This window comes from Micromys minutus (genome assembly GCF_963924665.1).
Source record: "Micromys minutus genome assembly, chromosome: 4".
Lineage (NCBI taxonomy): Eukaryota > Metazoa > Chordata > Mammalia > Rodentia > Muridae > Micromys > Micromys minutus.
In genome coordinates, this window is record NC_137973.1 from 23,858,417 (window position 1) to 23,878,437 (window position 20,021).

Consider the following 20,021-nt stretch of genomic DNA (forward strand, 5'->3'; position numbering starts at 1 on the left):
ACAAACAAACAAACAAAAAAAAAGCCCAAAGCTAACTAGTAACTAGTACATACTATTTTATAATCTGACATGTCGTCACCGTCTCCGACCAGCAGAAAAGGAGCAACGACACAGCGTTCTTCTCAAAGCGATTTAATCAGGAACCTTACAGCAAGCAAGTTAAAATCTTTTTTCTCCCCTTCTCTCTCTCTCTCTCTCTCTCTCTCTCTGCCCCCAAGCACAGTCCCTTTTATCCTCTCTCAACTCCACCTCCTCAGTCCATGTTTCGCTGCAGTTCATAGGTCCGCGTCATCTGGCCTGATCTCGAGTCATGGGTGCGCCTGGATAACAGGGGGGGGGGGCGGGGGCAGGAGGAAGTCAGGTGCTAGTCACAAGACTTGGCTGGAGTCCCAAGCGCCATTTTGGGACTGCTGCCACACCCCCTCTCCACACTGACAGAAAAGTTAAATAGCTCTTCCCTGCCTGGGTAGGTGTGGTTTGAATATGGTTGGCCTAGGGCGTGGCAGGACTAGGTTGTGTGGCCTTGTTGAAAGAAGTATAACTTTGAGACCCTCCCCCTAGTTGACTGTGAGACACTCTTCTGGTTTCTTTCCATACAGGATGTAGAACTCTCAGTTCCTTCTCCAGCACCATGGAGTCCATTCTGGATTCAAATTATAGCAGTGTTTGAGAGAAATAACCCAAGGACAGTGGGTTTGTTCAACAAAATAGATATATACTGTGACTTGTCATTTTAAAATAGTTACACCAAGTAAAACGTAAGGATACCTTTTCATGTTACATCCTAATTTGATTTTAATGAGAGAACACCTTTTTTTGTCATTAATGCAAATTTTCAATGGAGACTGTGTCCTAAAATAGACATTACAGCATTTAGAAAAAACATTTTGAAAGGATCAAAAACTGGGAGCCCTTGAGGTTATCATTAGTCAGCAGGTTTGTATCTAAAGTAGTAAACATTTTCAAATATCTGAGTTCACTTTTTAAAATCTGTGTGTAACACATACACACACACACACACACAATTCATTTTTCTAGTTATCTTAAAAAATACAGAGTATAGCCACATTGGTTCTGGACTTTATGCTTGTCAACAAACCTAAAAGTGTCTGTTTAGGCAGATAGAGTACTTTCTAGTTCAGTGCAAATCCCATAAAGCACTGCCCACAGCTTGTTTCTGGCAGGTATGCACACGGGCAGCTGTGTTTGTTCTGAACTTCCAAAGCTTAGAAAACAATTCATATAACTAATTTCTTTTTTAATTATCCTTTTAATTAGATATTCTCTGTATTTACACTTCAAATGTTATCTCCTCCCCCCAAGATAATTAGTATCTTATAATTAATATTAAAAAGGGTGTGCAGGTTGCTCTTCACTTCTTCAGGATTCCTCTCTTTCATTCTCAGTTCCTGAGCAGACCAGGACTGAAGTCCTAGAACCTGGAAGGTCTGACTTCAGGAGAGGCAGGTATAAGGAAGAGTCATTGGATGTCTTGATAGGAGCTGGAGAAGAGAGAGGCCATTAGGTGAGAAAATGAAGGAATAAAGGAGGGATGAGTAAAGGAACCCATGGACACGGACACTTACCACCTCTTTTTCCTGATATAGTAGACTATAGCACACACTAGAACTAGAATTGCTACTGTTAAGAAGATCAAGCCAATGATGAAGCCAATGGATACTTGACTGCCACCTGGTTTGGAAGAATACAATATAACTCTCCACAAAGAACCTGTCCCTGTATCAAGTTCTCCATTGTAGTTAAAAGTGTATCCTTTTTATTCCTCAAGAGTGTAGATTGTCCACCCATGCCTAGTCAGGATGTGGCTACATGCTCTCCAAACAGGTGTGAATCTGGGTGGCTACCCTCTCTTAGCACTAATCTTCATTCCCAAACTCAGAACAACAATATTGATTCAAAACTAAGAGTTGGAATGAAGCATGAGCTGCAAAGTGGGCAGTGCTCCCTCAGCATGTACCCCATATACTACAGCTATGTCTTGGGCCCTGGGTCCTCTCTAGTGAGGAATGGATCTTCCTGAACTTCTTTATTTGGCATGGGTCTCCTTTCTTCTTATACATAGAGCATAGTATCTCAAATCTTTAGGAGTTTCTATTCATATCTAGAATTTTCTCCTTCTAGCTCTTCTATAATAGTTAGGGGCTTCATCTCAGAAACTAGGTTTGCTAAGCGCCCACTCCAGGTTTGAAGGGTTCATCTACCCACTGGGAACCCAGGCTACAGTTCTTTCTTACCCCAGTAGCGGATGATATCCTGTCCTCCCAGACTGCTGTGCTTGACCCTGCAGGCCAGGCCAGCTGCCTCTGCAGCTTCCACGTCCAGGGTTGCTTGAACATACCACGTCTCATCAGCATTCGGCAGGATGTCACCCCTGTGAGTAGCCTGTTGCTCCTGGTCACCCTGCATCCACATCACCCACACGGGCTTTGGGTAGAAGCCAGAGACATGACATACCAGCTTCAGACAGCCATGTGCAGGGTTGGGGCCTTGGGACAACCAAGCCACTGGCTTCTCTGTACTCAATAAGAGAAAAAGGAAAAAAATCTTAAGTGAGAATTTTTATATTAGGTCCTCCAGGCCTCTTGGCAAGTTCATGCTTCCCACCTCTGGAGATGAAATTTCCTATTAGTTTAATCCATTTTTATCCCTCTGACTGGGAAGACCTTCCCTGATAACTCTACCCCCATCCCTGATCTGAGCCTCCTGTAGCCCTCCTCTGTACTCTAGAACAACCTGAGTTCAGCTGATATAGCCTGTCTCAAATACAGCATGGCCTAATGTTTATCCTCACTGTTTATTTCACTCCATTTATAGAATCTGAGAGTATCTTTCAGTGAAAAGAGGAAACCCCACGTGCCTTAAACTCCTCTTCCTAGGCCGTGCTTTCCTCTACAGCTGACAGTGATGGAAAAACCTACATGAAGCCAAGTAGAGAGCCAGGATGAAAATAGCCAGATGACCTTGTTTCTCTAGGTCTGCCTTTCCTGCCTCTATGAGGCCATGGAAAAACTGGGGACAGGTGTCATTCAGGAGCGTCTGCACCGTTTCACGTGTCCCTTGGTCATCGTTGAGCACTTTGATGGGCATGTCTAACCAAGATGGGGCCCCTGGGACCCTCTGCCAGGACGTTCCATAGAATCTCACGATATATTCTCCCTGAAATGCTACATGGAAAAAGCATTTCGCAGCATTCCCAGGGTCCATTTCAATGCCAAAAGCCATCTGGATCTCAATGGGATCTGTAAGGAGGAGTGAGTGGGTGGAGACCAAAGATTGATTAAGGGTTTGGAAGAAAGAAGAAAAAGGCATGAAGATTGTAGTTAGGTGTCAGTTGAGGGAAATGATCATGGCTGTCCTAGGGCAGAAATGAGTTATTTTCAGGAGGAACAAGGATTATTTTTTTCGATAGAAGTGAAAAATATAAGGGTGGAGAGAAAAGTGAAGCTTATCACTTATGCCCACAGTAATCCAGTTAGGGTTCTGGATCACTCTTGCCCACTGGGTTCAGGGTTCCATCCCTCCACTCACAGTCTTTAAGTAGCATTTTGACTAATTCCTGGATGTCCCTGGTAAAGCTGAATCGATACACTTGAAACATTTGCTGCAACTTCTCCCACTGATGGTTACTGAATTTGCCCCGGGACCAGGGCTTCATGAAGCTGATGGTGTCTGAATCATTCCTCCAATGGTGCGTCTGCAGATCCCCCAGCCAGGCCAGGCCGTCTGTGCGGTACCAGCTTCTGTTGGCAAAGGAAGAGATCTGCAGGCCGCGGAAGCTGTACTTGATTTGCTGTACTGGGAACACTGGAAAATGAAAGAACACAGCCAGTGGGCCCCAGTCGGCAGACAGACTGCTGTAGGAAAATAAGCTCAGCTGTAACTGGGCTTGAGAAGAGGCTGGCTCAGTGTAGTTCCGAATTGGGCCCCCCTCTGAGCCTGATTCGCAGGGTGCTCCTCCCCACTTGTAGCTGCAAGCCTAGAAGCCAAGTTCCACCTCCACCCGCCCACTATTGCATGGCGCTCCTCGCTCCTCGCCACGCGCTATCTCCTGTAGGTTCGGTGTGAGCCTTTACTCACCTTCAGGTTTTCCCCAGACCTGTGAGAATGCCCACAGCACCTGGCAAAGTAGGTAGAGCATGGTCCCAGACAGAGGTCTACACAGCCCTGGGCTCTGATTCTTCGCTTTACTCTCCTCCCCGCCTGGTGGGGCTCTGGGACTTTTGGCTCAGAGCCCAGCCAAATAAGGAACTAAGGGCAGGCACAATTGCAAAATCACTCTTACAAAGCCACGCCTCCCACCCCCACATAGTTGAGGGTTGGAGTGCCTCTTTAAGCAGCATCGCTCCACAAACCACTTTTCTCAGCCTCTTTCCGTTATACTAAAGTATGAGGTTTGAGACCGTTTGCCATCTCAATATCGAAAGCAAGAGATAAAGCTGGATTTGCGTTACAACTCCGATGGTATTAAAATGCAAGGGGAAAAATAGAAGGAAAGTTTTGGTCTAGGTAGCAGGGGCTGTCTGCAGGTGCTGTTTTACACGGTTGGCTCCTCCCAGATCTCCACAAGTATCACATTGTTGATGGTGATGGCGATGATGAATGTGATTCTCACGGTGGTGTATTGAGAGAACAGGTTGGGTGTGCTAAGTTCCCTCATAGTTTTCCTATTTCCAAAGTCTCCTGTGTGTTGGGATTCTGGAAACCCCACCCCTCAATTACCTGGCATTACCCAGGTATGCTCCACCCCAGTGACCTGACACTATAAAAGAGGCTGCTTGCCCCCTCCTCTCTCTCTTCTCTCTTGCAGCCTTGCTCTTCCACCGGACCCCTCCTTTTTCTCTTCCCTTCCCCCCTTTCCCTCCATGTGCTCATGGCCGGCCTCTACTCCTCTACTTCTCTATTCCTCTCTCTGTCTCTCTGCCTCTACCACCCTCTTAACTTTCCCATGACCTGAATAAACTCTATTCTATACTATACCATCATGTGCCTGGTCCCACAGGGGGAAGGTATTCCCAACATGGGCCCCCCAGAGTCATCTCCCTTGCCCCCAGGCCTCGCCGCACCTCCATGGGCCATATTCCCCCCACTCTCTTCATCCTTCTCCTTATATTGATGCCAAAACCTGGGATGCCATCTTTTCACAACATTGGTGCCCTGTGACTTTTCCCTTCAATGACTTTTCCTTTCATTGGTGCTCCATCATCTTTTCCTTTCACTGAGTCAGGTTCCTTTTCTCCTTCCCCTGGTGTCTGTTCTCCCTTGCCTTACCTGTCCTCTGGCTTTTCTGACTGCATTTTAGGAGAGTGCAGGCATATTTTATTTGTATTATATATTATTCTATGTCATGATTTGCGAAAATTGAAGACCCGTGGCAGTGTGATGTGAGGAAAAGCTGAAAGTGCTAAGATGTGCACACTCCAAGGGCTGCAGAGCAGTGAAAACCGCCGCACACCTGCATACAGCCAACTTTCCCACGTGTTTGTTAGATCAGAGGTAAGATTACAGGGTGTGCCTGTGCGTTTGTATGGCCATTTCCAATTACTCACATTTAAAACAAGCAGTGACAAAACAGTTGCTCAAAATTTCAGTTACCATGAGAAAGGAGAAGTTGTGCCTAGTAAATCCGACTCCTGCAGCATCCGGCTGCCATCTTCCTTGTTCCTTTTTAGTCACCCCACTGTGTGTTTTGCTATGTCTTTTGGTCTTCTCTCTTAAGTGGGTCTCTTCTCTAAGAATCCACCCTTAACATCACCCCAACCTTCTCTGGCCGATAGGATCATTCTGGCCCTGCTCTGGCTTGCCTTGGAGCATCGGCTGGTGTGAGTCTTTAGAGATAGCTTGTCTGCTGCTCTTGGCTGTGTCCCACAGACTTTACATCTGGGAACGACTTCCTTGGCAGCTTGAACAAAACCCTTTGAGGCTATAAAAGGTAGTCTCCAGGTAGGAAGCTTTCAGGTTGTGTGAGGGTTTGTATATGCTAGGCCTAGGGAGTGGCACTATTAGGAGGTGTAGCCCCATTGGAATAGGTGAGGTGCTGTGGGTGTGGGCTTTAAGACCTTCACCCTCGATGCCTGGAAGCCAGTGTTCTGATGGTAGTCTTCAGATGAAGATGTAGAACTCTCAGCTTCTCTTGCAGCATGGCTGCCTGGATGCTGCCATGTTCCTGCCTTGATTATAATGGACAGAACCTCTGAACCTGTTAAGGTACAACAATCAGATGTTGTCCTTTTTAAGATTTGCCTGGGTCATGGTGTCTGTTTACAGAAGTCAAACCCTAACAAGACGGGTTGGATCCAACTTGAAACTTCTGAGTCCTGTATATGAAATAGGTGGTGTCTTCAGCAATAAGGACTTAGCCTCAACCTCTGAGAGGCAGCCAAATACAATAGTAACAGCCTGTAATGTGTGGGGAGCCTCTTGGACTCCCCTTACCAACATCAAAGCCCGTTTCTTATGCCAGTGCACTTACATGCATTGTATGTAATTCTAGGCAAATACAAAGCAATGGAACTCCTCAAGGCTTTTCCAAGAATCCTCAGTGTTATTTGTCCCATGTGACCGACCCTCTTCTGTAGACTGACCTTCTCAGGCAAGAGGTCCCCTCCGTGTTTTTCCAATTCCTTCTTCATATCACTTGTTTTCAGTGGTCCCCCCATCTAGCCCCCCTTCCACTTCTGTGCTGGTTAGTTTCATGTCAACTTGACACCAGATAGATTCACCTTGTAAGAACAATCTTCTAGAGGAAATATCCCACTAGATGGGTTGTGGGAAAGCCTGTGGTGTATTCTCTAGATTGGTGATTGATGTGTGAGGGCCTCAACTCAGTAGGAGCAGCGCCTCCACTGTTCTGGTGGTCCTGGTTCTGTAGGAAAACAGGCTGGGCAAGCTGTGAGGAGCAAGGCAGGAAGTAGAACCTTTCCATGGCCTGTGCCGAAACTCCTGCTCCTTCAGTGATGGGAATTCAAACAAACCTTTTCCTCTCCACATTGCAGTGGTCATGGCGTTTTGATCACAGCAGTGAGAACTCTAAGACATCCTCTCATGGTCCTCCCTTTACTTTCCTAGTTTCCATGGTTACTCTAGCTCAGATGCTCACAGCTCATGCTTGGGATCTCTGAAACAGATGAGACAACATGCAGCATTTGTCTTTCGGGGTCTGGTTTACCCGACTCAGTATAGTATTTCTCAGTTCCATTCACTTTCCTGCAAACTTCACTATTTCATTTTCAGTTAGAGTTGCAGAGTGTTCTGTCGTGGTTATGTGCTAGGTCCACATCATTTATTTGTCCGATGAAAAGCATGGGGGTTGTTTCTGTTTCACAATTACTGTAAACAGCAAGAGGTGTGGCTGGGGCAGTGTTGGGGTGTAGGGTGTAAGTCCTTGGACCATATGCCACACAGTGGTGTGGCTGAGTCATGTGCTGGATGTAATTTTAGCATTTTGAGAACTCATCAGACTGTTTTCTAGACATGGCTGCACCAGTTTAAACTCCCACCTTGAGTAAAAGCAGGCTCCCTGTCTCCACATTCTCTCCAGCATGGGAACCAAAATCTACATCTTTCATCTTTGCTAGTTTGACTGGGATAAGATGAAATCTCGAAGTTGTTTCTGTTTGCACCTTCCTATTGCTAACGATGATGTATAGTTTCTGAAAGGTTTCTTAGCCATTTCTATGTCTTTGTCCAAAGACTCTTCTCTTGATTTTTTCTACTTTTCTCTCTCTCTTTCTTTCTCTCCCTCCCTCCCTCCCTCCCTCCCTCCCTTTCTTTCTTTTTTTTTTTTTTTTTTTTTTTTTTTTTTTTGAATTCTTTGTATTTTCTGCCAGTTCTTTGTCAGGTGTTCAGAGGGAGGAGGCTCCCTCCCAGCCTGCTGGCCTCCTCCTCACCTTTTCCTCAGCTATGCCAAAGCTTTTAGGTTGTACAAGGCTCTCACTTGACACTGGTGTTAATTTCTGAATTTCTATTCAGAATGGCCTTTTCTACTTCAGTATCCTGTACCTAACATTCTGCCTAGGTTCTCCAAGCAGTTCCAGTGTTTCAGGCTTCATTCTGGGTCTTGATCTGAATTTAATTTCACTCTTCTACAGGTGGACACTCAGTTTCCCAGGGATCCCTTGGTGGAGATGCTGTCTTTTCTCCATGTATGGTTCTGTGACTTTTATCAAATATCTAAAGCTGAAGTTGTGTGTATTCATGTTAGGTCTTCTATTTTTGTCTCATGTATTAAACTCTGGAAAGGTTATTTCTATTGCTTTAATTTCCTTCTCTTTCCTTATTGCTTTAGCCTGTGCTTCAGATACTCTATTGAAGAGGAGCAGGGATGGTGGACAGTCCTGTCTCATTCCTGGTTTTAATGGTTTGCTTTTAGCTTTTCTTCATTTGGGATGCTGACTGTGGGTTTGTCTTATATATCCTTTATGGTACTGAGATGTTTCCTCTCTCTAATACTTTATCATGAAGGTATGTTGACTGTTGTCAAAGAGTTTTTCTGCTTGTCTTGAAATGATTATGTGACTATTGTCATCGGGTCTATCCGTGTGACTTTTTACATTCATATCGACTTAAATATGTGGGGCCATCTCTGAATCTCTGTGATAGATTCAATTTGATCTTGGGAGATAATATTTTTTATATTCTTCTCTAATCCCTTGCAATGATTTTGTTGAGAATATTTGAAATCATGTTCGTTGGTTTATTGCTCCTTAGTTTTCCTTTTTAGTTGTCTTTACTGTGTTTGGATATCAGAGTAATGCTGGTTTCAGAGAAAGAGTTTGCAAGTGTTCCTACTGTTAATATTTTTAAAGTAATTTAAGAAGTATTGCATATAGATCTTCTGTGTAAGTCTGTTAGAGTTCTGCTATTACTTTACCTGGGCTTTTTGTTTTTTTTTTTTAAGTTAGGAGTCTTTTTATTTCTGTCTCAGTCTTCCCATTTGTCTGTTTAGGTTGTTGAGCTTTTCTTGGTTTAACATCAAAACTCTGGTTTTGATGAATGTTGAAATACATCCATTTCTTTTATATTTCCCAAATTAATAGAGTGTATGGTTTGAGTATATTCACTTATATTCTGAATTTCTTTGGCATCCATCTACTTACTTCTGATTCCGATAATTTGGGTCCTCTCATTCTTTCTTTTGGCCAATTAGTCCAAGGGTCTGTTGATTTCATGTTTATCTTCTCAAGGAACCAACTCTCAGATTCCCTGAATCTTTGTATTGTTTCCTGTTTCTATTTATTGCTCTTTATTTCTTGCTATCTACTGAATTTGGGATTGTTTTATTCTTGTTTTTCAAGCTTTCAGGGGTTGCATCACTAAGTATTTTCAGATTTTTTAAAAATATAAGGGCTTAATTGCTTTTAATTTATATGGTTTCTTGCCTGCATAAGTGTCTGTGCACCCTGCAGAGGCTAGAAGAGGTCAGCAATTTTCCTGATTCCAGAGTTATAGACGGTTGTTAACTGCATATGTGTGATTCTGATTTTTATCTTTGACTCATTCATCATTCAGTTCAATCTCCATGAGTTTGTGAACCTGTTGATGTCTATTTTAAATTTCACTGCATCGTGGTCAGATAGACTACAGGGCGTTAATTTAATCTTTCTGAATGTTTTCAGGGTTTGTCTTGTATTGCAGGATGTGGTCTATTTGAAGAAGCTTTCATAGGCTACTGAGATGTGTGTAAACTCTTTGGTGTTTGATATCTAGTAAGTCTATCTGAGGTGTGATGTCTTTCCTCTGGTTTTTTTTTTGTTGTTGTTGTTTGTTGGTTTTATTTTGTTGTTGATGTTGTTCTTCAGATTATCGTGTGCATTATAATAAGTGGGGATATTGAAATTGCTTATTATTAATAGGTTGACATTAATCTGTCTTTAATTCTTCATGAAACCAGAGTATGTTGCATATATATTTAGTGCTAATAATTCTTTCTGGTTAGTTGTTCCTTTAATGGGAATGAATGGTCACTCTGTTACGTCTGATTAGTTTCAGCTGGAAGTCTATTTTCTCTGATCCTAGATGAGCAACACCTCCTTCCTGATCTCATTTGAGTGAAATGATTTTTCACATGCTTTCAAGCAGCATCTATCTTTATTTATTTATTTTCAGATAAGTATCTTGTAATCAGCAGAAAAAGGGCTTTGCTTTTTAATCCATTCAGCCAAACTGTGTCTTTTGACTGGAAAGTTAAAGCCATTTGCATTTAGTGTCATTAGTGAAAGGTGTATGTTGTTTAAAGTCATTGTGAAGTTTTTGCTTGCTACTTGTGTTCTTGCTGTGATATATATTTCAATAATAGTTGCTTTATTATTTTCTTTCTAGATGCCCTTTGTTGCAGTAAATATGAAAAAATAAAGAAGGTTTATCTCTTTATCTACCCAGAGGTCTCACTCCTCATGCTTGATTTTCATATGGAGACACATGCACACACCCCTGTCCCCGGTTCGAGCTCCTCCTAAGGCCCAACTTTGTTCGCACAACTCCCTTCCCTGGTGGTTTCCCACTGCCTGTTTTCTACCTCCATCCCAGGATGTTTCTTTACCTCCAAATCCCACACAATCACAACTATACAGCCCGATAGCTTTTCACACAGGTTTATGTGTTCGATTCTCAATCCACAAACACTCTACACAACAAGATTGCATGAAGTAGACAAAGATACAAACTGCCCTTCAATAGGAGATATTAGACCTATATCTAGGTCTATAACTCTTAATGTTCATGACTGTTTATCGCCAATTATGCCCACCTGGATCTAGCTGGTCTTTGTGGACCTCCATGCTGCGACATCCACCCTCGTCCTCTGACTCCCTCAGACCTGTGTTCTTTCTACCTCTCTTGCTCTGCCCAATCAATGGCTTTCCTTTAATTAGTAATTCAAATGGGAAGGCTCAGATGAAGTCACCTCTTGAGTATGTGACTGGGCAGCCCTTCTTGGGAAAGTGGAATTAACATTAAAATACGAACAGCTTCAGGACAATGCTCAGCCCTTCAATGTTCTCATCTCTGTCTTTAGTCCAAAGTGTTATTTCCTGAATTCTGCTTAGGGTTGGCTTGCTAGATAAAATTGTTTTAGCAGGTTTAGGTCACAGTAAGGTATTGTTTCATTTTTAACCATGGCAGATATATATAGATATTTTTAGTAAGTAGTCTAGTTTAGTTGTCCCGGTCTTTAAAAACATGGAGTCTATTTTTCCAGGATTTTGTGGCCCTAAAGTTTCCATTGAGAATGCAATTATTATTCTGAGGAGTTTAACTTTATATGTGGCTTGTATTTTTCTCATTGCTTTCAATACTTTCTTTGTTCTTTATAGTTAGTGTTTTAACAATAATATATCATGAGGGATTTTTTTTCTGGTCTTGCCTAGTTGGGGTTTATGGATTGCTGTCTATGTGCAGGTGAAGGCAGACACAAGATAGAGCAAGAGCCTATGAATGGGCCCCAGAAAAGGAATGCTGGCTGAGGATATTAGAGGACAGTCCAAAAAGAGGGAGAGAGAAGACGGAAGGAAGATAGAGGAAGAGAAAGATGACCCAGACCTGTGTGACCTTAAATAGCCACAGGTAGCTATACATGTCTTATAATGGATGGATAATTATAGGACAATTTGTTTTATCTATGGGAACCGTTCATATCAATATCAACCAGATCTGAGTTTATTGCATGAATTTTTTTTTTGGGTTGAGAATTTACTGTTATAAATCTGACTGATAAATTACAAACCTCTAGAGTTTTGATTTTATTGGGTTACAATGATTTTTAAAAGCTAACTACAGGGGGTGAATAGATGGAAATGTGAGCAGAACCCTCAGCATGGTGCTAGCCATAGAGGCAGCAAGACCTCCCAGGCTAGAGAGTAGTTGGCCCTAGTGTGGGATGATGCCTTTTTTATATATTTCATGCAACAGGGACCCTGAATACTTTTAGCATCTGTATCAGTATGTCTTTCCTTAGTTGGAGAAGTTTCATTTTATAATCTTGTTAAAGATCTGGTCTATACATTGTCTTCTTCCTCATCTATCATTACAATAAGAAGATATGATACTTTCACAGTGAAATGTTATCCTCTTTCCTGGTTTCCCACTCTCCCATCCCCCAGCTTTTATAAGGATACTTTCTCTCCCACCCACCCAAACCACCTCACTGCTCTGGCACTGCCCTACACTAGGGAAAGGAGCCTTCTCAGGACCAAGAGCTTTTCCTCTTATTGATGCCAGAAAAGGCCATTCTCTGCTACATATGCAGCTGGAGTCATTGGTTCCTCCATGTGTATTCTTTGGTTGGTGGTTTAGTCTCTGGGAGCTCTGTGGGGTTGTTGGTTGATATTGTTGTTCTTCCTGTGGGGTTGCAAACCCCTTCAGCCACTTCAGTCCTTTCACTAATTCCTCCATTGGGGTCCCCATGGTCAGTCTGATGGTTAGCTGCAAGCATCCTCATCTGTATCAGTATGGCTCTGGCAGAGCCTCTCAGAAGAAATCCATATTAGGCTCCTGTCAGTAAGCACTTCTTAGCATCATCAAGTGACTGAGTTTGAGGACTGTAAATCGGGTGTATCTCCAGGTGGGGCAGTCAGTGTCTGAATCGCCTTTCCTTCAGTCTTTGCTCTACTCTTTGTTCCTGTATTTCCTCCTGTGAAAATTTTGTTTTCTGTTCTAGGAACAACTGAAGCATTCACATTTTGATCTTTCTTCTTTTTAAGCATCATATGGTCTGTGAATTGTATCTTGTGTATTCTGAGCTTTCGGGCTAATATCCACTTATCAGTGGGTGCATACCATGTATGTTCTTTTGTGACTGGGTTACCTCACTCAGGATGATATTTTCTAGTTCCATCCATTTGCATAATAATTTCATGAAGACATTGTTTCTAGTAGCTAAGTAGTTCTCTATTGTGTAAATGTACCACAATTTCTGTATCCACTCCTCTGTTGAATGACATCTGGGTTCTTTCCAGCTTCTGGCTATTTTAAATAAGGCAGCTATGAACATAGTTGAGCATTTGTCTTTTTATATGTTGGAGCATCTTTTGAGTATATCCACAGGAGTGTATATCTGGTTCCTTAGGTGTTACTCTGTCCAATTTTCAAGGAACTTCCAAACTGATTTCCAAATTGGTTGTATCAGCTTGCAATCCCACAAGCAATGGAGGAGTGTTTCTCTTTGTTTATATCCTCCCTGGTATCTGCTGTCACCTGAGTTTATGGTCTTAAACATTATGACTGATGTGAGGTGGAATCTCAGGGTCGTTTTGATTTACCTTTACCTAATGACTAAGGATGTTGAGCATTTCTTTAGGTGTTTCACAGCCATTCAACGTTCCTCAGTTGAGTTTCTTTTTTTTTGTTTGTTTTGTTTTGTTTTTTTGTTTTTTTTTGGTTAGCTTTGTACTCTATTTTTTAAGAGGGCTATTTGGTTTTCTGGAGTCTAACTTCTTGAGTTCTTTGTATATATTGGATACATATATTTATTGAGTATTTTTGCATCAATGTCCATGAGTGAAATTGATCTGAAGTTGTCTTTCTTTGTTGAGTCTTTGTGTGTTTTAAGTACAAGTGTAACTGTGGCTTCATAGAATGAACTGGTTAGTGTTCCTTCTGTTCTACTTTGTGGAATATTATGACACAACAGGCTAGCTTGTGCATACAGATGTGCTCCCTGGCCTGAACCTACAGGTTCAGATGCGGATAGGACTCATCAGGCTGGGCCAGACGATTTTTGCTGTATCTTGTATAAGTCTGGTAGTTGGGGAGGACAGATGAGTATCCATTCCCAATAGACTCATTAGGCTGGGCCAGAGCCCAAGAAGTGTGGTGCTCGCTGAACGTGGACTGTGGACCTGGCACAGAAGCTAAACGTTGCCTGGAGTTTGGTGAAGCTCTGCCAGGATGTGCAGGTTGGTCATCTCCTTCTCTGAACCATATGTGCTGACTAAAGGATCACTGGGAGGACAGAGTACAGGGTCTGGTGAATTCTAAAGGGGGAGAAAAAGTCCAGGAGAAGGTCATGATCTCTAACAAGCAGCCAAGGGCAGGCTGGAGCTGGTCCACCTTGAGTTCTCATGCCCTATTTTTTAACTCTTTTTCTAATACAACTTGACCTCTCTATCATGGCTTTGTCTTCACAGAAAGCCTTGTTAAGGTTTTCTGTTTCCCTATGTAAATGCCCCTATATAATCTGTATATGAGCATGAGATTAGATAGCCCAGAGACATAGAGGAAACCCAAATACTACCTCTTTGCTACAGAGACTTCCCAATACCATGACTCCTGATGACATTCTTTACTCATGCTGTGTTCTCAGTCACTGTCAGAAAAGCTTCCTTCTGCAGTAGATGGGAGTAAAAACAGAGACACCACTTTATAGTGTGCAGGGAGTGATATACATTGGAATACTCTGTCCTTAGATAATGTCTCCTTCAAATTTCTTCCCCTGGGGCTCAGGGAACCCTGTGCAAGAAAAGGCAGAAAGAATGTAAGGGACAGAGGGGACGGAGAACACTGAGAAAACAAGGCCTAAGTAGAGTAGGACTGAGGCACAGATGAGCTCGCAGAGACTATGGCCGCATGCAGAAAGCCTGCACAAGCTGCACCCAACAGGGACGCAGCACTGTGAGGAGAAGTGCACACTCGCCCACAGCCCTAAGCTAGAGGCTATGTCTAACTGAAGACCACTCACAAATGAGAAATTAGCTTTACCAATGCAGTTTCACTGGGTATACCAACCACTCTTAAGGCCAGGCCCTATGCTCAGCAGCAGATGGATAATAGATAATAAATGTCATGGCATTTTTGGAGGTTCTAAGTCTCATAATGTTTGGTTGGTGCTTGTCTTTTTTTTCATCTACCTCTTAGATCCTTTGCATGCATGCATGCATATATATGTATAGATAGATAGATATAGATATATATACACATATATGTATATGTATATATATATATATTTATATAGATATATAGTTTTTGGTTTTGAGTTTTTATGGGATTTCTGTTTTTGTGAATTTGTGTGTTTCTGTACCTCTATATGTTTCTGAAGCTTTTTCTTTCTCTATTGTTTTTTATATGTTTGTTTTTTCCTATTATGGCTTGTACGTCGTTCCTTCATAGTATTTTTTACTATTACTATTATTATTACTATTTGTTTATTTTTATCCTACTGTGAAAGAAAAGGAAAGGGTGTGGATTTGGTTAGATGGAGTAAGTGGGGGAGGATCTGAAAGCAGTTGGGGGAGGGGAACCATAAACAATATATAATATTTCAAAAACCTATTTCCAATTAAAACAAAAACTATATCACAATTTCTTCTGCCAGAACCCTTAGAGTATAAGATGCATATTTCTTAATTTTTAGTCAATATTGTTCTTTTTTTTAGGGTGGAGAATTTAGGCAACATATTTATTGTATTTTATAAACACGAAGGACAAAGATAGTAAAATGTAGCTATTATGAAAGATAAACTGTTACCCAAATTTCAAAAGCCTGCTTCCTGTCTTGACAATGGTATCAGAGATTATCCATTGATTCTTTCTTCCTGAGACGGGGCCTCAAGTAACCTCAGCTGGCGTCAAAATTGTTCTTAATTTACCAGCTGTGATTCATGTTATATAGACAATAAAATATATTCTCAAACCCAGACCATTTCACAAGCCTTGATTTTAATTGCTTCTGGATATCTTTTCTTCTTCTAAATCTTATCAAACCAGTCTCAACATTTCTCATTCCTAAACCTGGCCATAAGACAAAAATGCCCTTAGGCTGTTGTTGCAGACCTTATGCACATTAGAGGAGGAGACCTCTTTTTCTACATTGTCACATCTCCTCATTCCATGGCACAATCGACTCTCCCCTCCTGGATGTTAGAAAGCATTGCCCAGCACATAGAACCAGAAACAACACAATGTCACTTTGTCACTTCTCTTTGTTTTGTAGAGAATCTTCTTTGAGTTTATATTGAAAACGGGCATTTCAAACTCAGAAGCCTTCCTCCATACTGATGACACACAGATGGAGAACGACATCAGGGAAACCTACCTTTCTTATTATTATTATTATCATTATTATTATTATTATCATTATTATTATTATTATTATTTTACAAACAGTTAAATGTTTCATTCTTCACAAATAAAATTTGTAAATAATATAAGATATAGGTATATATAATAAAAATTCACCACTCTCTGTATGATTTAAAGATTTAAAAGGCACAGCATTATAATGAAATAGTTTATAAATGATCAGGGGCAGCTACACATGATTCTGTAAAGAATTGGTCTGGGTTTGCACCCAGATTATTTTCCATAAACAAAATAGGATCAAGTACAGATGAAAACAGCATTGTATTAGCAACCAAAGTGACACAGAGAAAAATATGAAGTACAGATTTTGCTCAGTTTTTATAATATTTGCTTTCTGCTAAGATATGTGTATTCAAATGCAAAACATAATTCATAAAGAGAATAAAATCTATTTTTAGGCCCAGGTAATTATAAATATTTAGTTCTGGTGCCAAGAATGTAGCTCAGTGGGGCTGGAGAGATGGCTCAGTGGTTAAGAGCTCCAACTGCTCTTCCAGAGGTCCTGAGTTCAATTCCCAGCAACCACATGGTGGCTCATAACTACCTGTAATGGGATCTGATGTTCTCTGAAGGGAGCAATAGTGTACTCACATAAAACAAATATACAAGTATTTTTCTTTTTAATTGAACAACTCTATTTTTTAAAAAACTAAGATAAATGTACAGATTTTAAGCATTTTTGCATAAAACTACATGAATACATTTTTGTCAGTACTTGATTTTGTTAAAGGTTTGATGGTATGCATTAAAGTCTAACTAGTTACAATGAGAATAAAGTACATGTAAAACAAGATCTAACCTGGAAATAGACAAAGTTTTCTTGGTGTGTAAAGATTAAGCACAATGATTTTTCTTTTTCTTTTTCGTTTTTGGCCTTTGTTTTTTTTTAACTTCCCATAGACTGTGAATTGTTTCTGGGGTGTTCAGAGCTTTCTGGGGTCAGTATCTAATTAACAGAGACTCCATATTATGTTTGTTCTTCTTTAACTGGGTCACCTCACTCAGGATGATATTCTCTAGATGCATCCCTGTTCATAAAGTCATTGTTTCTGATACCTAAATAGTACTACATTGTGTAAATATACCACATTTTTGTATCCATTCATCTACTGAAGGACATCTGGGTTTTTTCAAGCTTCTAGTTATCATAAATAGGGCTCCTAGGAACATTGTTGTGCATGTGTCTTTGTTGTATGTTGGAGCTTCTCTGGGGTATATGCACAGAAGTAGAATAACTGGGTCTACAGGTAGTACTATGTTCAATTTTCTGAAGAATTGCCAGACTGCTTTCCAGAGTGGTTGTACCAGTTTACAATCCCACTAACAGTGGAGAAGTGTTCCTTTTTTTCTGCATCCTTGCCAGCATCTGCTGTCATCTGAATTTTTGATCTTAGCTATTCTGGTTGGTGTGAGGTGGAATCTCAGGGTTGTTTTGATTTGCATTTCCCTGATGGCTAAGGATGTTGAGCACTTCCTTAGATGCTTCTCAGACATTTGATATTCCTCAATTGAGAACTTTTTGTTTAGCTCTGTACCTCATTTTTAATAGGGTTGTTTGATTCTCTGGTGTCTAACTTCTTGAGTTCTTTGTATACCTTGGATATTAGGCCTCTACCTGATGTGGGGTTGGTAAAGATCTTTTCCCAAACTGTTGACTGCCATTTTGTTTTCTTGATAGTGTTCTTAGCCTTATAAAAACTTTGCAATCTCATTAAGTCCCATTTGTCAATCTTTGACCTTAGAGCTCAAGCCATTGGTGTTCTGTTGAGAAAATTTTCTCCTGTGCCTATGTGTTCTAATGTTTTCCCTACTTTCTCTTCTAATAATTTCAGTGTATCTGGTTTAATGTGGAGATCTTTGAACTACTTGCACTTGAGCTTTGTACAAGGAGATAGGAAAGGGTCTATTTTCATTCTTCTGCATGCTGAGTGCCAGTTGGACCAACACCATTTGTTGAAGAGGCTGTCCTTTTTCCATTGAATGTTTACTGCTCCTTTGTCAAAAATCAGGTGACCATACACATGAGGGCTCATTTCTGGATCTTCTATTCTATTCCATTGATCCACATGCCTATCTCTGTACCAGTACCATGCAGTTTTTAGCACAATTGCCTTGTAATATAGCTAGAGGTCAGGGGTAGTGATTCCCGCAGATGTTCTCTTTTTCTTGAAGATGGATTTCACTATTCTAGATCTTTTGTTATTCCAGATAAAATTTCACATTGCTGTTTCCAAGTCTATGAAGAATTGGGTGGGAATTTTGATGGGGATTGCATTGAATCTATAGATTGCTTTTTGGTAAGAGGGCCTTTTTTACAATGTTGATCCTTCCAATCCATGAGCATGGGAGATCTTTCAATTTACTGAGATCTTCTTCGATTTCCTTTTTTAGAGATTTGAAGTTCTTGTGATACAGGTTATTCATTTGCTTAGTTAGAGTCATCCTAAGGTATTTCATATTGTTTGTGACTATTGTGAAGGGTATATTTTCCTTAATTTCTTTCTCCGCATATTTGTCCTTTGAGTAGAGGAAGACTGCTGATTTGAGTTAATTTTATATCCATTCACTTTGCTGAACTTGTTTATCAGCTGTAGAATTTCTCTGGTGGAATTTTTGGGGTCACTAAAGTACACTATCAAGACATGTGCAAACAGTGGTGTTTTTACTTCTTCCTTTCCAATTTGTATCCCTTTGATTTCCTTTTTCCTGTCTAATTGCTCTGGCCAGGACTTCAAGTGCTATGTTGAATAGGTAGGGGGAGAGTGGGCAGCCTTGTCTAGTCCCTGATTTTAGTGGGATTGACCCAAGTTTCTCACTTTTAAGTTTGATGTTGGCTACTGGTTTGCTGTGTATTACTTTTATTATGTTTAGGTTTGGACCTTGGATTCCTGTTCTTTCCAAGACTTTTAACATGAAGGGGTGTTGAATTTTGTCAAATGCTTTCTCAGCATCTAGTGAGATGACCATGTGGTTTTGTTCTTTGAGTTTGTTTATATGGTGGATTACTTCAATGGATTCCAGTATATTAAACCATCCCTGCATCCCAGGGATGAAGCCTACTTGATTATGGTGAATGATCGTTTTGATGTGTTCTTGGATTCGGTTTGCAAGGATTTTGTTGAGTATTTTGGCATCAATGTTCATAAGTGAGATTGGTCTGAAGTTCTCTTTCCTTGTAGGGTCTTTGTGTGGTTTAGGAACGAGGGTTATTGTGGCCTCGGAAAATGATTTAGGTAGTGTTCCATCTGAGTCTATTTTGTAAAATAGTTTGGAGAGTATTAGGTCATCAATAAATGTCTGATAGAGTTCTGCAGTGAATCCATCTGAACCTGGGCTTTTTTCTTTTCTTTTCTTTCTTTCTTTCTTTCTTTCTTTCTTTCTTTTTTTTTTTTTTTTTTTTTTTTTTTTTTTTTTTTTTTTTTTTGGTTTGGAGGCTTTTGATGACTGCTTCTATTTCTTTAGGTGTTATGGAATTAATTAGATGGTTTACCTGGTCCTGGTTTAACTTTAGTATCTGGTATCTGTCTAGGAATTCATCCTATTCCTCCAAATTTTCTAGCTTGGTTGAGTATAGGCTTTTGTAGTAGGATTTGTAATAGAATTTCCTCAGTTTCAGTTCTTTTTTTTTTCTTGTTTGTAAATATATGTATATATTTTTGTTTTCTTTATTTCTTGGACTTCAAACAGTCTGTGAGTTGTTTCTGGGGGAGTGCAAGCCTCTGGGGTTAGCATCCCACTATCAGTGACTGCATATTATGTCTGTTCTTTTGTGACTGGGTTATCTCACTCAGGATGATATTCTCTAGATGCAGCCATTTTCTTAAGAATTTGGTTAAGTCATTGTTTCTGGTGGCTGAGTAGTATTCCATTGTGTATATGTACCACAATTTTTGTATCCATTCATCTTCTGAAGGACATCTGGGTTCCTT

General features: G+C 40.7%; 1 protein-coding gene across 2 annotated transcripts; it reads right to left on the bottom strand.

Moving 5' to 3' along the window:
- Nucleotides 1-824: 824 nt before the first annotated feature.
- CD1D (CD1d molecule) lies at nucleotides 825-4,197 on the bottom strand. 2 transcript variants are annotated; one of them, XM_080915124.1, is made up of 6 exons: nucleotides 4,099-4,197; nucleotides 3,550-3,825; nucleotides 2,982-3,260; nucleotides 2,256-2,534; nucleotides 1,587-1,692; nucleotides 825-1,502 (listed from the first exon to the last, which is right to left on the bottom strand). In XM_080915124.1, the coding sequence occupies exons 1-6, from the start codon at nucleotides 4,157-4,159 to the stop codon at nucleotides 1,481-1,483; spliced, it is 1,023 nt and encodes a 340-aa protein (XP_080771250.1). In that variant the 5' UTR covers nucleotides 4,160-4,197; the 3' UTR covers nucleotides 825-1,480. The 2 variants fall into 2 exon arrangements, with proteins under 2 accessions (XP_080771250.1, XP_080771251.1); XM_080915125.1 differs by lacking the exon at nucleotides 1,587-1,692.
- Between the last annotated feature and the right edge of the window lie 15,824 nt (nucleotides 4,198-20,021).

Coding starts and splice junctions, on each gene's coding strand:
- CD1D (XM_080915124.1), bottom strand. CDS start 4,159: ATGCTCTACCTACTTTGCCAGGTGCTGTGGGCATTCTCACAGGTCTGG. Junction 3,826..4,098: donor GGTCTGGGGAAAACCTGAAG/GTGAGTAAAGGC, acceptor TTCATTTTCCAG/TGTTCCCAGTACAGCAAATC. Junction 1,503..1,586: donor TATATCAGGAAAAAGAGGTG/GTAAGTGTCCGT, acceptor TCTCTTCTCCAG/CTCCTATCAAGACATCCAAT.